The sequence below is a fragment of the Mobula birostris genome, chromosome 19 (genome assembly GCF_030028105.1).
Source record: "Mobula birostris isolate sMobBir1 chromosome 19, sMobBir1.hap1, whole genome shotgun sequence".
Lineage (NCBI taxonomy): Eukaryota > Metazoa > Chordata > Chondrichthyes > Myliobatiformes > Myliobatidae > Mobula > Mobula birostris.
Window position 1 is genome coordinate 29888989 of NC_092388.1, and position 17926 is coordinate 29906914.

The following is a 17926-nucleotide window of genomic DNA, read 5'->3' on the forward strand; positions in this document are numbered from 1 at the left end:
CCATTTTCTGTTCACATAATTTTAAGCAGCACTTGCCTTATTTTTCCACTCACCAATCTGTAACCTAGACAGGATAAGAAATTCTCCAGCCTTCAGGCAAAGGATTAAGCATGCTGTCTGTAAACAGTACTTTCAAAGGGAACTAGACTTCAAATAATTAACATAGGCTGCTAGCCTTCTGGCCAACACTTCCAGTAAACATCTCCACATTGGCAGCACACAAGGTTAAGAGTGAACTCGCAAGAGCTACGAGGCAGCAGCAAAACCCGATGCACCCTATTGCCTACTCAGTTGTCACAGAGAACCCACTGATCATAATAACATGAGATGCTCATGAATTATTCACCTTTTTTCTCATTCTGATTACCATAGGTAGCTTCATTGCTGAGTAAAAAAAATTGACTCATAACCAAGAATTGAGGTATCAGAAGGGCTGATCAAAAGCTATCCAATTAACAATGTTTTACAAACCATAAGCCATAGCAGTAGAGCTAGGCCACTCAACCCATGGAGTCTGCTCCACCATTCTATCATTCGCTCTCAATTCCGTTCTCCTGCCTCTTCTTTGTAACCTTTGATGCCCTGACAAATGAAGGAATTATCAAACTCTGCTTTAAATATACTCAATAATTTTGCCTCGATAGCCATCTGTGGCAATGACTTCCACAAATTCAGCACGTTCTGGCTAAGGAAATTCCTTCTCATCTCTGTTCTAAATGGATGTCCCTCTATTGTGAGGCTATTCTCTCGGGTCCTAGACTCACCCACTGCATGAAACATCTTCACTACATTCACTCTGTCTAGGTCTTTCAATATTCAATATTGAATATTCATTCTTCTAAACTCCAGCAAGTACAGGCCCAGAGTCATCAAACACTCCTCATACGTTAAACCTTTCATTCCCGGAATCATTTTTGTGAACCTCCTCTGAACTCTCTCCAGTGCCAGCACATCTTTTGTTAGATAAGTGCCAAAATATGCTCACAATACTCCAAATGTGGTCTTACCAATGCCTTATAAGGTCTCAGCATCACGTTCTTGTTCTTATATTCGAAATGAATGTCAACATTGCATTTGCTTTCCATAATACTGACTGCAAATTAGCCTTCAAGGAATCCTGCACAAGGATTTCCAAATACCATTGCATCTCGATTTTTGAATTTTTTTCCCGCTGAGAAAATAGTCTATGAGTTCATTCCTTATACCAAAGTGCAGGACTATACACTTCCCTACACTATATTTCATCTGCCAGTTCTTTGCCCATTCTTCCAATCTGTCTGAGTCCTTCTGAAGACTCTCTGCTTCCTCAACACTAACTACTCCTCTACCGACATTTGTGTCATCAGCAAACTTGGCCAGGAAGCCATCAATTGTGTCATCCCAATAGTTGACACATGACATGAAGCACTCCAAATGCTAAACCCTGTGGAACACCTCAAGTCAGTGTCAGCCAACCAGAATAGGACCCTTTATTCCAACTCTTTGCTCCTACCAGTCAGCCAATCCTCTATCCACGCTAGTATCTTTCCTGTAATACCATGGGCTTTTTCCCTGTTAAGCAGGTTCATGTGCAGCATCTTGTCAAAGGCCTTCTGAAAATCCAAGTAGACTCTTCTTTGTCTATCCTGTCTGTTATTTCCTCAATGAATTTCAACAGGTTTGTCAGGCAAGAGTTCCTCTGAAGGAAGCCATGCTGACTTTGGCCTATTTTATCATGGACCTCCAAATACGCCAAAAACTCATCGTTGTTAATGGACACAAACATCTTCCCAACCATGGATGTCAGGCGAACTGACTTATAATTTTCGTTCTTCTGCCTCCCTCCCTTCTTGCAGAGTGGAGTGACATTTGCCATTTTCCAATCCTCTGGAATGATTCCAGAATATAGTGGTTCATTAAAGTTCATTATGAATACCTCCACAATCTCTTCAGCTACCTCATTATTAACGCTCTGGTGTGGTCCATCTGGTTCAGGTGACTTATCTACCTTAAGACCTTTCAACTTTCCAATCACCTTCTCCTGATCATAGCAACTACACTCACTTTTGCTCCTCAACACTCTTGAATTTCTGGCATACTGCTAGTGTTTTCCACAGTGAAATGTAATGCAATATACTTATTAAGCTTGTCCCCCACTTCACTGTTTCCCATTATTACCACTCCAGCATCATTTTCCAGCGGTTCAGTATACACTCTTGCCTCATTTTTGCTCTTTATATATCTGAAAATTTTTTTTTTGGTCTCTCTTATGTTTTGTAGCTCCAGAAACTAATTTAAAGAAAGACACAGGAGCAGGTATATGACGTGGTGGCATAATTCCATTCATGTACTTCTTGCATATAACCCATAATGAATTATGTAATCAAACAAACACTGCTTAATCAAACAATATTACTCAAATATTACTGAAATATTAAATACACTAAATATCAAATAACTCCCTGTTTAGCAAAAATTCCAACTTAAGATAGAATGCATCTCAATCAAATATGTAGCATACTGCTCTCTAGTCATATATGTGTGTATGTATGTGTCTATATATATACACACACATACACACAGTATATTGTATAATACAACTACTATATAGACATTATAGACATCCAGTGCATGGTAAATTTTAAAGTGTCCCATTCATATCTAAAGACATAATCACTGTGGAGGAGTTCTTACTCTTCTGGTAAAATGTCTTTTCTGCAAGTGAGAAGGGTGGAGTCACTCTCCTTGGCAGGTGAGATGTGGCTGTGAAACAATCTCAGGTTCTAAGGCCTTCTCCATGGTGGTTGTAGGAGTTGATTCTGGGACTGCAGGAAGTGGTTCTGACAGCTCTGTGCACCTTTCTTCTCTAACAATTGACCCTGCTCTCTTCAATTCATTGATGTGTCATCTCCAGATGATAGCAAACTCCATCTCCACTGTGTAGGAGAGTGGGCCATTTCTGTTCTTAATCTTTTCAAGTAGCCACTTTAGATCACCTCTGAAGTCCTTTGCCAGGACTGCTTGTCCAGGAGTGAAACATCAAACTCCTTTTTTGAGGAGCCCTCAATTTGCCTCAGCTGAGATCGGGTTTGAGGAAATCCATGCATTAGTGAAAGAGACAACAGAGGAACAGCATAGCTTGTGAGCTGTTGGTTGTAGAGTGTGATACATTGTGATATGCAAGGAGGAAATTTGCAAGCTTTGGGTTCAGCGTTCATGTAGTGTGTTCTGCTGTCATTGAGCACAGTAGATTCCATAGACTCTGGACAAATCGTTCCACCAAACCATTTGTGGCTATGTAGTATGGTGCAGATGTAAGCTGTCTTATTCCATTCATTTTTTAGGAATGGCAGAAACTGCTACCCCACAAACTGGTCCATTGTCAAGGCTGTAGTGGAAGCTATTGGGAACACTTCTGGCCATTTTGTAGCAGCATCCACTGCAACCAAGAAATTTGTGCCCATGAATGTTCCAGCAAAATTGACATGAATCCTCTGCTAGGGCAATGCAGGCCATTCCCAGGGATGGAGTGGTGCTGTTTTTGGCTTCTACTGGATGTGCTGGCATCTCAAACAGTTCATGGCAAACTGCTCGATCTGCTGATCCATTCCAGAGCAAAAGACAAAGCTTTGAGCCAATACTTTCAATTTGACCAGGCCTAGATAACTAGAATGTACTGTGGCTCTTCCAACACTTTAGCTCTCAGCTTGTGTGGTACAACAACCCTCAATCCCCATATAAACCAACCCCTGTCAAGGGCAAGTTCAACCTGGTGCTGGTAAAAATGGGAGAACTGGAACTTCTGCTGCACATTCCGGCCTTTTTAGGTTGTCATGGAGACCTGAGACAATGTGATGTCTTTTCTGGCTTCCTTTCGATTATCTCTTCCATAATAGGAGTGTCCTCTTGTAAAGTTTTCAGTTATTTCCTTTTCCAAGAGCAAATGGGACAGTCTATCAGCATTTCCATAATAAGCTGCCCTCTTGAATTTGATCTTGTATCAGTGTCCTCTGAGAAATGGAGCCCATCTGTGCATTCATGCTGCTGCTGTTATTGGAGCACCCTTCTGTGGGCTGGAAATGGACATCAGTGTTTGATGATCACTAATGAGAGTAAACTCTCTCCATTACAAGTACTTGTTAAAATATTTTCCTACTCAAGCTAGACTCAAGGCCTCTTTGTCAACCTGTGTGTAGTTTTTCTCTGCGGCAGTAAAAGAGCTTGATGCAGAGGCTTGGGGCATTCATTTCCATCATTCATAACATGTGGCATGATTGCACCAATGCCAAATGGCAAAGCAACACAGGCAAGTTTCATTCACCAATGTGGATCATAATGTGTAATTAAAATGTCTGACTTCACCATTTTCACTTCCTTTTAAAAAGTCACCCCACACTGCTTTGTCCATTGCCATTTCTTCCCAATCTGTAGTAATAAATTCACAGTAGCCAGGTTTGGCGAGAATACGTTATAGTATTTGACAAATCCTAAAAAGGACCTCAACTGTTACACATCCTTTGACTTAGGAGCATCTGCCACTGTCTGAATTTTCTCTGTACACTTGTGTAATCCCTATACATCAATGGTGCAACCGCAGTAAGTGATGCTTGGTTTAAAGAATTCACACTTCTTGCATCATATTTTAAGTCCATAATCTTCTATTTTTTAAACACTGTATTGAGATTTTGGAGTTGTTCCTTGTCATCCTTACCAGTACAATGATGTCAGAATACAGGTGCAGATGCTACTCAAAAAGAAAGCCAAATATAGCGATAAACCCCTTTGTGAGTGTTGATGGTGAGAAACACTTGGGGCTCTTTTTCCATCTCCATCTGCAGGTAGGCATCAGCTGTCCACCTTGCAGAAGTGTTTCTTTCCAGAAGGTTTGCAACAATATTTCCATCCTTTCAGTACTGGGTTCATAGTGAGATTATATAATCATAGATCCTTACAGACCAATTTTCCTTTGCTATTGGAACCACTGACATTTACCATGGGCTCCGCTCAAACTCAGCTTCCATGCAAAATAGCTCACTGGCTACTTTATCAAAAGGAACCGGACAGGCTTTGTAAAAATTGGGTGTGGCATGTTTACCCTTAATATGTTTGAGTTTTCTAGTGCCATCCTTGGACAGTGCTGTGGCATCATCCAGTGCCTTTCTTAATTCATTTTCAGTTGACTCTGTTGCAGGGGATGCAGCATGCATATAGTGAATAGATTTCCAGTTAAGTTGTAGTTGTCTCAGCCAATTATGGCCCCACAATGTTGTATTTCACTATTATGAATATTATTCCCACAAGAGCTATCTTTTCTCCAGTGAAAGTTCTTGGTTAGATATCTGCAGGCATTAGTTCAAAATCTTTAAAATGCCACTCCAATTCATTTTGTGGAATGACAGTAATAGCAGAGCCAGTGTCCAATTCCATTTCAGTTAATTTGCTGTCAACTTCTGGTGTAACCCACTTTGCTTGTATCTTGTTAGTTTTCACATTGTAAATCTCAAGGCTATTCACTCCTGTGTCACTCTAATCATTGTCAGATTTTTCATCATCATCATGTAAATTAGTGCTCTTTTTGAAACCACAACTTGACTTTTTATATATATTTTTCTCTTCACAGTGCAAACCATTTATTTTGGTTTCCCCAACATGCTCTTCATATGAGTCCTACTTTGTTGCATTTCCTGCAAGTTTTGTCTTTAAATCTGTATTACTCTGGTGTGTGTGAGCCTCTGCCATAATGGCAACACAATTTGTTTGGCCAAGATGGTCTCTGTTTAGATGTTACAATTTTGTTCATGCTCATTTCATCCCTGACTGCTACTCAATTAAGTCTTTCCCTGCTGTTTCCATTGATACAGTGATTTCAACTGCTCTTTTAAACATGAGTTGGACTTCAGATAGGAGTTGTTTTTCAATACTTTCTAGTAGATGCTACAAACTAAATGATCCCTCAGGTCATCATTAAGCTCATCACTGACTGGCAGTGTCCCAACAGTTTTTTCAATTTAGCCATATAAGCTGAAATAGAATCCCTTTCCTTTTGATTGCACTTATGATACCTAAATCATTCTGTAATCAACAATAGTTTTGGTTCTAAATGTTCCTGCATTAACTTCATGATATCAGCAAGGCTTATTTTGGCTGGTTTGGTTGGAGCAGTCAAATTTCTAAGCAAATTTTATGTTTCTCCACCCATTGCACTCAGCAACACTGGCACTCACTGTCAGTGGCTATTTCATTTGCTTCAGATTACTGTTGAATTTGTTCAGTATATATCATCAATTTATCTGTTGTGCAGTTGAACATATCTCTCTTTTCCAATGTAGCCAGCCATTTCTACTTTTAAAAAATGTATTATTATTAATACCTTGTACTCACTGCTCATAGCCATTTTTGACTTCTCTTGTCAGCCACGGTTCCCTCATCCTTCCTTTAGAATACTTCATCTTTGGATTGTATCTATTCTGCAACTTCTGAATTACCCTCTGAAGCTCCAGCTATTGCTGTTCTGTCATCATCCCTGCTAGTGTTCGCTTACAATCAACTTCAGCCTGCTCTGCTCTGTAAAAGCGATACATTTGACATTATCTTCACCCTGTCAAAGTGCAGGATGAAGTCTATCATATTATGATCTCTGCCATCTTTATCTTTAAGTTCCCTAATCAAATTTGGTTCATTACACACCTCTCAATCAAGAAACAATATCACCCTGGTGGGCTTAACCACACGCTGCTCTAAAAAGCCATCTCTTAATTCTACAAATTCTCTCTCTTAGGATCCAGCATCAACCTAATTTTCCCAATCTATCTGTATATTAATGAATGCAAATTATGAATGCAAATATTGCTGATAGGTAATTGGCAGTAACTCGATGCATAAAAGCATGCACACATGTTCAAGCTGTTTGGTTTTTATTTAGACCAAGCATCTGATTAGGGAAGAAATGTGATCTAAGTGACTTTGAGAGTGAAATAATTGTTGGTGCCAGATAGGGTTAATTGAGTATCTTAGAAACTGCTGATTTCCTAGGAATTTCACATGTAATGTGTCTAGAGATTATGGAGAATGGTGTGAAAAACAAAAAAAAACATCTAGTGAGTGGTAGTTCTGCGGGACAAAATGCCTTGCTCATGAGAGAGGTCTGAGGAGAACAACCAGACTGGTTCAAGCTGACAGGAATGGCAATAGTGACTCAAGTAGCCACACATTACAACAGTGGTTTGCAGAAGAACATCTCTGAACACAAAACACATTGAACCTTGAAGTGAACGGGCTACAGCAGCATGACTATGTACAGGGGATACCTAATAAAGTGACCACGGAGGGTTTATTTCCTGAAACACTGAAGACTTAGGTGAAAAAGTGACAGGAAGGGGTGAGGCTGAAAGAAATTTAAATTAAGGTTGGGAGCTTTACTGCTACAACATAGGAGTTATGGGTCTGTAAGACATGGTCTGAATTAGGGAATAACCTGCAGGACATTAATCTGAATATTATAGATGGGGAAGGATGAAAATCCAGCCGGGTGAACTTTGTGTTCTATAGGTGGTATAGATAAAAAAAATCATCAACAGATGGGCTAAGACATGCAGAAAACAAATGGTCAAGTAGAACAGCAAAACTGTAGCTTAGCCTGTGACATTGTTCTATGAAGCAGGTGGAATTAGTTGTAATAATTGTTGGCTCAAGATTTGAGGGAGATTCCAACTTCAAACATTTGCATGACTGAGGCAATATGGAAAACATCAATGTATCATCAACTGTGGAACTAAATCAATACAATTTGGGTCAGATAATAATGTATTTAGTGCTAACCGAGGGAGTGTGTATGCTCATAATGCTAAGTGCTCATTTCCAATTTATTTTGTAATCACACAGTGTGCATTTTGAAGCAGTCAGCCAGATGATTGAAAGGAAAAAATGTCAACGAGGATATTAGCCAGGATGAAGGTTGCACAATGAACAGCGTGTTTGGAGTATTTTATTGTTTTAAGCAGATGTCCTGTTTCACTTGCTTGCCATTTACATAATTGAAAGCTGTATCTGCAATATTACTAGCAGGTATTTGAAATGCTATGCTGCATAGCTGTTGTCAAGTCAATAGCTAACTGATCTGTCCATTGTCTTATCTAATAGGACTTGTTTCTAGAGTGCAAAAAAAAAAGGCTAGGATTTTTTTTCTCCACAGAGAGCAGTAGTCACCAGCCACTGCATTCAAATAATGTATTACTGTCTATTCAAGCTAAATCGTCTAATCATAAAAGATAAGTGCAGTGACTGTTTATGATCAATAGCTTGATTCCTGGTGCAAAATTTTATTTTCTACCAGGACATAATAAAAGGATTCATGGGATTGTTAGACACCAGTAATGGAGGAAAAATATTAATCTCACAGTGAGTTCTGCAGGGATAAGATTACCGTCACTAAATATGCTTGAAACGCAGGACTGGAGACAATCACTGGAAAGATGACCTTTGGGAAATCTCCATGTACAACCAAGTTAATAACTCAGGTTTTTTTTCCTGTTGATATGATGTTTATGTCATTTGAAAATGTTTTATTCCCATTTGGAAAGGGAAAAAATGAAAAATAAGCAGTTGAATTTGAAGTATTCTTTATTTCAACAAATAACAGTTTGAAGAAGGAAAGGTTGTACAAACCAGCAATTGTGAAACTAATTCATGAGCAGTTTGATGAAAGTGTGTGCAATGCTTGAAAAAATTGGTTTGGTTTAATGTGATAGAAAGCAATGGGCACTTGGGAGTAATTGCAAAGTAGTAAATGATGGGAGGATTTATTTGGCATATACATCAATTAATTTCTAAAATGAGATTATTCCACTAAGATTACTGCAGGCTATCAATTACATTCCTTTAGATGTATTTAACACAAACTTGATGGAACATATCTTGGAATGAAGAGAATGCTGATCATTGATCCATTGTTGATGCTTGGAGATATCTGTATTGGATGATTCATGATTCTGTGTATTCCTGATTAATGAATGGTAGCTGGTTGTTTGAAAATAATCTGTACTATGAATGGCCACACAGTTTTTCAACAAACCTACTCATTCTTTCAATGATTTCTCTATGCCAGAGACACACTATTCAATCAGTTAGTCCCCGCAGGCCATGCTAGCACTGGTAATAATGGACATCCATTATATTTCCTTTATAATTGCAAATGTTCATTTCCCTTATTCATTTACAAAATCGCAGCATGACAGATGTTGACCAGATATGTACAAACAAATATACAGTATATACATGTATTTAATAAAGCAGGATATAAGTTTGGATTGAATTGCTATGAGGAATAAATACATCTGAGTTAGAAATATAAGCCTGACAATAAAGCAATTTTTTCAGCAAGATCAAAAATGGAATATTTTTATTCCTAGTTTAGATGGTGCACAATATCTCCAATTTGCCCAGATAACAGAATTTTTTTTTGCTTATTTATTAATCATAGTTAGATCCATTACTTTCACAATTAAGTCAATGCTTCTGGATTCTATCAGTCACATACTTCTTAAGTAGTCCTTTGGAATCAAGTATAAGAAATTAAGAACATAAATAAGAGTCTGATCTACCATTCAATAAGATCATGGCTACTCTGTTGCTCTCATTCCAGTTCTGTGAGGCAGCATGTGGCTGATAAAGACCACGTGGATCCTGCAGCCTCTTTCAAGGGTGGGGCAGAGGGTGGCTGACAGGGCCAGATGACTTGTTGGTGAGGTGGAATGCTCCTTTGGAGTGCCTGTGTGCTTGGACATGAGTGTCATCTCAAATGTTCCTGGCCCTCCTTTTCTGTGGCCATAAGCCAGAGATTGACAAGAGTTAATGGAAATATTGTATTTTATGAGGAGGCTCTAAGAACATCCTTGATACTTTTCCTCTGTCTGCCTAGTTATTCTCTCACAACAGAGCACAGAATAAAGTGTCTGCTTTGAGTATTTGGACTTGGGCAGGCAAGAAACATGGCCTGCCTCATGACTAGTAACTGGAACCTCAGTTCTGTCATTGTTAGCCATCAGGAGGGCATCAATACTGATTCATTTATCCTCCCAGTAAATTTGGAGGATTTTGCACATAGATGGCATTGGTGATATTTTTCCAGTGCATTGAAATACCTGTTGCAGGTAATCCATGTCTCAGAGGAATATGGGATCACAGAGACTTTTGATGAGTTTTGTATAAAATGTGAAATCATGATCTTAAAACATCCTTTTCCTCTGCCGGCCAAAGGCAGTTCCAGTACACTGCGGGCAGTGCCAAACTTAATTTTCTCTATCTGCCTTTCCTCAGAGGAGATTTCTGAGGTATGAGAAGTGGTACAAAGCTCTGGGGTCTCAATGTGCACCTTGCTTGTCAGAAGGAGGTGTTAACAGTGGGACTTTTCCCTTGCAGGTCTTGAATGTAAGGTCCATCTAGTGTATAAGCATAGAACAATACAGTACAGGAACATGACCGTTAACCCATGATCCTCATGTAGATCATGATGTCCATTTGAACTGCCCATCTGCCTGCTTGAGTGAATGAGTTAATGATGCTTCAGCTTATGAAAATGTATAATTGATAAATATGCCCTGTGTACTAGCTCCAAGTAGTTGTCACAGGTAGAACAGTCTCCTATTTTAGCTTTAGATTAGCTCCACTCTAATGGGATGGTTGTTGGGAGTGTGGTGCAATATTGCATCAAAGTAGATTGTTCCAGGATATGTGGTGTCAATAAAGGAGCCTTGCTGGAATCCAACCTTTATTACAATTGGTTCTGTTTTGGACTCATTAGTTTTGATTATTGCTTACCTGTCTCTTCAAGGCAAAGAACGTCTGGAGATAAAATTTCTATGGGCATCCAAGTTTGAGGATGTTTTTCCACATTCCTTCTGGATTGAGAATCAAGGGCTTCATGGAGATCAAAAAAGCTCATGTTTCTTGGTTAATGCTGCTCCCTGCATTTCTGTTGGAGATGTTACACTGTCAATGTTATGCATACTCTGCCTCAGTGCAAGCACAGTACAATTCAGGGACAAGCTGAGAAGATAATCTTGCTGACAGTCCATTGCAGTACAGTTGTGTTGTTATGTCAGACTTTGGAAAGATCAGTGGAGCAGTTTCCAATATAAAACAGCTGGATAAAAGAGAAGTTGTTATTAGATAAGTGATTTACATTTCACAAAATTCTCCAGTCATAAGGAAAGTGGGTGCATTAAATAGAAATTACAGTTCACTGTGAAAGGTCACTGAGCAAACACTTAAAGGAAAGGTTACAAATCATCCAGTGATAGATGTTAGTATCTTTTAATGCCCAAACCATGACAAAACTTACAGCAGATTCCCATTTTATTAACCTATTTTAAGGCATTACATTGTCTGTCTTTATCATATACAGTAATTAGTCTTACCAAATTTAAAAATTTTGGTATTACCATTTCTATATTGCTATGTTTTATCATAATGCCAGTATCATTTTTACTGTCACGGTAAATTGGTTTTAGATAGTTTGTAATTTAATCCTATTAAATGTTTAAAGAAAATAATTCTTTTACTAGCTTTGATGTATGTAAGTTATAAACAGCCTTGTATATAATTCCTAGTTTAAATTAAGCATTTCTTCTGTAGGCTGCCTTCACCTACAGTGCCTATACAAAAATACAGCAAATTGGTATCAATATTAGAGAGGAATATCCACAGTTACCCATGCAATTGATAGGAAATACAGACATGAAAGTCTGAAATTTCTAGTAATATTTTTAGCAATCTTGGAATATCTTTAAATGTCTTGAACTGTTTCTGAATATCGAAAATGCTCATGGCCTTTAACAAATATCTAAGCTAATAGTCCTGAGCTATCTAGCCATGAAAGTCTTTTTTTTCTCAACAGTTCATGGGAGCATGTTGTTCTGCTCCAACTATATGGCACCGTTTATGTGTAACAGTATTTGTCACTGTGCACATAGCAGAATAGATCTGCATGGAGGCACATATTGACTTGAGTCGATCCATAAAAGTTAAATAAAAATTGATTCCTAGATTAGCATCCAGCATTGCAAAAATTTACTAATTGCAAGATTTTATCATTGCCTTCTAGTGGTCTATGCAACACTTCATAAAGCAATTGGGAGTCCTTACAGACTCCACTGTCTGTAAGGAGTTTGTACATTCTCCTTCTGACCATGTGGGTTTTCTCAGGGTACTCCAGTTCCCTTCCGTATTTCAAGGACATATGCTTTAGATTAAGTAAGTTGTGGGCATGCTATGTTGGCAGTAGATGCATAGCAATGCTTTGGATTGTCCCGAACATGTCTTCAGATGTACTGGTCCTTGACACAATCAACATATTTCAAATGCTAGAAAACTCAACAGGTCAGACTGCAAACAACAAACAACAACAATCAGACTGCATCTTTGGAAATGAATAACCAGTTGATGTTTCAGGCCAAGATCATTCATCGGGACTGGAAAGGAAGGAGGGAGGTGCCAAAATAAAAAAAGGTGAGGGAGCAAGGAGGACAAGTTAGGTGGGTGGGGAGGGAGATGAAATAAGAAGCTGGGAGATGATAGATGGAAAAAGCAAAGGGCTGGAGAAGAAGGAATCTGATAGAAGAGGGGAGTACATCATGGGAGAAAGGGAAGGAGGAGGGGCGCCAGGGGAAGTTGCCTTGGAATTGACTATTTTTATTGTCTCAGAGGATAATATAGCATGGAAGTCCCAATGAATCTGGATGAACATGCCCCTAGTTAGGAGCATTCTTATATGCAGGTAGACAAGGAAATGTGGTTTCTTGGTGGATGAGGCTAGTTTGTACTGCTATTCCTACATGCAAGTAGTGGTTTCATGGAAGGCAGTTATCAGGGATACACCTCTGGTAGTATGGGCATCTAACAGCTCTTGCACATAGAGAGCCATCTCGCATGACCTTTCATAATAGGGCTGTTTACTGGAGAGCTGTGGTTTTATTTAAGGTCTAAACTTGTTTGAAGTCTGGTCTCCTTCTTGTCTCCTTGTGGGTCACCATGTGCACCTTTTTCTCACCCGGCCGTGCCATTCTCAGAGACATTCTTGGAATGGAAGTTCCAGAGCAAGTGTTTGGAAGGATAAATGAGTAACTTAACACTGATCCAGTGGTGGGTGACTGGCCCACCTCTGTTCAGTCTAGCTGGAGGTTATAAAAAAAAACAAGAAGTGAGATTAGAATAGGATCTTAAAGAGAAAGCTTCATTTTAAATTTTCAGAACAATTAATTATGTAATATCTTCATGTCAAAGTTTGTCATGGTTGGAGTGAATTATAATAGGGCACAGAGAGTGAGAGAGGATGAAAGAGAGAGTGCAAAAGATAAAATGTAAAAGAGTGAGATGGGAAAACAAAATGATGTTGAAAAGCTATAGTTAGTTGGCATTTCCCTGCCTTCAGCTCCTGATGTCTACAAACTACTTCTTGTGGCCACAATTTATGAACTCATTTATCTCCAGACCTGTTGAGTCAACTTCATCTTCAATCGATTTACAAATACACTGATAAGAAAGAAATTAAGGCACAAATCATTTATTTAACCAAGATGCAGTGCAGCTTGAAATTAAGAAGGACCTGTGATAGTTCTGTGATAGTTTATTGGAGGTAGCTACAAATTCTCACACATTGGACACAAAATCGTTCCAGGCCACATAATTAGCTATCATTCTTATTTCATTTATTTTATTCTGTACATCAGCAAACTTGCTCATTAATAAATAAAAATGATAATCTGCTATACACTGAACGCTGAACAGGAAAACAACAACGATTCCAAGTTGCTCTGGTCATGGTAAAATTGACTATGTATGACAACTTACACCAAGTTCCTGCTAATGGACCTGCTCACCCATTAAAAAAATTCAAAATAAATTCATCAATTCAATCTTGCTTTTAAGAAGCAGTCAGACAGTGATAGGTTTAAGAGATTTAGGAGATTAAAGTTTAAAAGATTTAAATTGAAGAATAAAATCTAGGCTAACCCATCCATGCAGTGTTAACAGAACATTGCACTGCCTCTGTGCTATTTCAAATGAAAAGTCAAACCAAATCCTTGTTCTCTCACAAATGAGTGACATAGAAGACATTTATCCCTTGTGTGCTGCCAATATTTATCCCTTTTCAACATTACAAAATAAAAAGGATTTTTCAAATCACCAATTTCTGAAGCTTGCTGTGCTTAAATTAGCTGTTGTTCTTTCTACTTTACCATAAGACTAAAATACCATAAAATATAGGAGCAGTTTAGCCCAGCAAGTCTCCAATTTTCCTCTCAAACCCAATCTCCTGCTTTCCCTGCCCCCCTCCCCCCATATCCCTTCATGCTGTGACCAGTTAAGAATCTATCAAACTCTGCCTTAACTATACATAAAAACTTGGCCTCCAAGGAAGTCTGTGGCAAAGAATTCCACAGATTCACCACTCACTGGCTAAAGAAATTCCTCCTCATCTCTGTCCTAAAAGGACACCCCTATTCTGAGGCTGTATACTCTGCTCTTAGACTATCCCACCATAGGAAACATCATCTCCATAATCCATTCTATCAAGGCCTTTCACCACAGGTTTCAATGAGCTCACCCCGCATTCTTCTGAACTCTAGTGAATACAGGCCCCGGGTCATCAGACACGCTTCATATAAGCTATTCAAGCCTGCTGCGGTCACCAGCAACTTTGATATGTGTTGCAATCCTGAAATCATTTTGCTGAACCTCCTTTGAACCCTCTCCAGTTTCAGCACATCCTTTCCAAGATAAGGGGCCCAAACTTGCTCACAATACTCCAAGTGAGGCCTCACCCAGTACTTTATAAATTATCAACATTACATCCTTGCTTTTATATTCTAGTCCTCTTGAAATGAATGCTAACATTGGATTTTCCTTCATCACCACCAATCTATCCACAATGATTCAATACCTTTTGACTCTATGTCACCTCTTTCTAATGATTTGGTTTCATTTTTTACCTCAGCAGTGGAACTTCAAAGGTACTTATAGGCTGTAAGACACTCATGGTGTCCTGAGATTAGGGACTCGGCCTGAAACATTAGCTGTTTATTTTCCTTCATAGATGCTGCCTTACATGCTGAGTTCCTCCAGCATTTTGTTTGTGTTGCTTAAGATTCCCAGCATCTGCAGAATTTCTGAATTTCTTTATGTTACCTTGTTAAATTAAAATCCTAAGAGCTGGAAGCAATGGGTGCAATTTTTCTGCACTTGGTAATTTCAGATGAAGCTTCTGTGTGAGTAGCTTACCCTAAGTTTGGAAGTAAATTCCGTATTGGTCCTTCCGTGAAATCTCATTACTTCCACTGTCTTATCTTTACAGCTATCATTGTTCTGTTCATCACTCTGAAGCGGGGCAAGAAAGAGCCACTCATTATTTCAGAAGAAGATATTCGAGAGAACGTGGTGACATATGATGATGAGGGAGGAGGAGAAGAGGATACAGAGGCTTTCGATATTACGGCACTGAGAAACCCTGCAGCAGCTGAGGAAGTGAGATATCGGCGGGATGTCAAGCCTGATGTGCAACCCTTACCCAGACAAAGACCCCCCTCAGCCCTCAACAGCCCTGACATTCATGAGTTTATTAAGCAAAAACTGCAGGAAGCAGACCTAGATCAGAGTGTTCCTCCATATGACTCTCTCCAGACATATGCATATGAAGGCCATGGATCCACGGCAGGATCGATCAGTTCACTGGATTCAGTCACTGCACATTCGGAACAGGATTATAATTACCTTGGAGACTGGGGACTTCAGTTCAAAAAACTCTCCGAACTGTACGGAGTAGAGAAATCAGAAAGAACCACTTAGTTTCATTACCATAGTAAAACACTGTATGTAAAACAAAAAAAAAAATCAGATTTTCATTTATTAAGCTGCAATTGTTACACAATTTTACTGTAGCAACAAGTGCCCTTTTAATATTTTGAAACATGGGTTCAACAAACAAGCAGAAGGAACACATTTTGAAAATATAAAGAATAAACAAAAATATTTTCCCTGGTGTATATTTTTTATTGTTTAATAAAGTTCATTGTTCCATAATAAAGTCACTGTGCTATAGTTTAAGATTAGGCAGTTCGGTTCAATATAGTTTGGCAGATAAAGCTCTGGAGTTAAATTTATGATGTTTTGGAGCATCACCATCATGAACAGCATTAATCTTTCATTCATTTAGGTAGAGTGGGTGAATAAGTTACAACTGGTGCAAAAGATAGACAGGTAAACCTTATGGTGATTTTGACACAATTCGCAGGATGTCCCATTGAAGTAGGCTCATTATTGCAGATTAGGAAATGTTCCAACAGAATGTGATAACGTCAAACTGCTTTTAAATAATGTAGAGCAATGGATATAGGCAGGGTTGAGGAGGATATGCTTGTTTAAAATTATTTCCTTCGACCTTTTACAACAGAGAGAGCAAACTGGACATTGCTTTACCATCCCATCCAAAAGAACGCACCTTCAACAGAACAGAGCTTCCTCCTACTCCTCTGGATAACAGTGCACTATTGGTACTTTGTTTATAATGAGTGATCTATAACATTGGATGATTAGATTGAGTGGTAAGATTACTTGCATTGATTTGAGTGTAAAACCTTCAGTTGTTCAATGCAATTACAATATAATTGTTTCTTTTCTTCCTATTGAAAAACATTTTTGTTGGATTTAAAAATAATGTACTTTCATTAAGGCAATTTAAAATTAGTATGATGTTAAAATGAACATCTTAATCATAAATATTTAGCAAACCAATGTTGAGATTACAGTGGCAAAACAGGAAACTGATTGGACAATCATCCAGAGGCCTAAACTACTGGTCGAGAAATGATAGCTTAAATACTACATTATCAGCTAAGAAATTTAAATTTGATTAACTAGATAAAACTATAATGAAACATCTGGATCATTATTAAAAAATAATATCTGCTACTTAAATAATTCAAGAAAGGAAGTCTGCTGCCCTTACATAGTCTGGGCTACCTGTGATGGCCCATTCATCACTGCGGAATCTGAGATGCCCAATCAGGAACAAATAAAAAAACTGGCCCCACCAGTGATACCCATGTCTGAGAATGAATGATAAAACAAAAGTCTAATTTAGAATCAGAAAATGAATTATAATTGTTTTCTTGGTGTATACTGCTCAATTTCTACATATTTTTTAAATTACATATTTTTTGATATGAATCTTTTAAAACAACTCTGATAGTGCTTGTGGGTCTAAGGAAATGAGTACCATTTAAAAAAAAGCATTCCTTACCCAGTACAATTTCACAATGGTCCTGTGAAAACCAAAGTGAACTTTAAGAGCTTGGGGGCCCTGGTGAGGGGAATTTGGAATTATTTGTGTTGTGATCCTGTTGTTATCAACACCCTCTAGTGACTGGTTGCACAATAAAAACGTTTTTTTTACATAGCAAATACACATGCTAATGGCTGAATTATGAGTATTATTTTCTTCAATGTCTGAACATGTTGAATGGAGCCATCATTGGTAATACCAATGAAAGAGAACTGATTGAGAAATTTTTGAGAAATTAGAGTTGCGTACTATTCACGGCATTTAATGGTTGTTTATTTAGAGTGTTGGGCACGTGGCCAAGTGGTTAAGGCGTTCGTCTAGTGATTGGAAGATCGCTAGTTCGAGTCTCAGCTGTGGCAGCGTGTTTGTGTCCTTGAGCAAGACATTTAACCACACATTGCTCTAGTGTCTGTGCGAGGAGTGGTGCCCCACACAGACTTTCAATCTGTGCCTTGTAAGGCATGAAAATGCCCGAAGCAGGCCTCTCATGGTCTGAGTTGACGTTCCCTCCCTCCCCTCCCTTATTTAGAGTGGGGCAACAGTATAACCTGCAGAATGGCATGTCAGAGAATTAGAGCATTATGCATAGAATTATGAATACATCAGTGTTGT

The 17926-nt window shown here is 38.6% G+C and overlaps 1 protein-coding gene across 4 annotated transcripts in view; it reads left to right on the top strand.

Annotated features, from left to right (window-relative positions):
* Positions 1–17382, top strand: part of LOC140212489 (cadherin-18) — a 672855-nt gene extending 655473 nt beyond the window's left edge. For all 4 annotated transcript variants that reach the window (XM_072283357.1, XM_072283356.1, XM_072283355.1 and 1 more), the window contains one exon: positions 15329–17382. In XM_072283357.1, coding sequence (XP_072139458.1) covers positions 15329–15819 — 491 coding nt within the window. In that variant the 3' untranslated portion in view covers positions 15820–17382. The remainder of the gene's footprint in view (positions 1–15328) is intronic.
* The last annotated feature ends 544 nt before the right edge of the window (positions 17383–17926 follow it).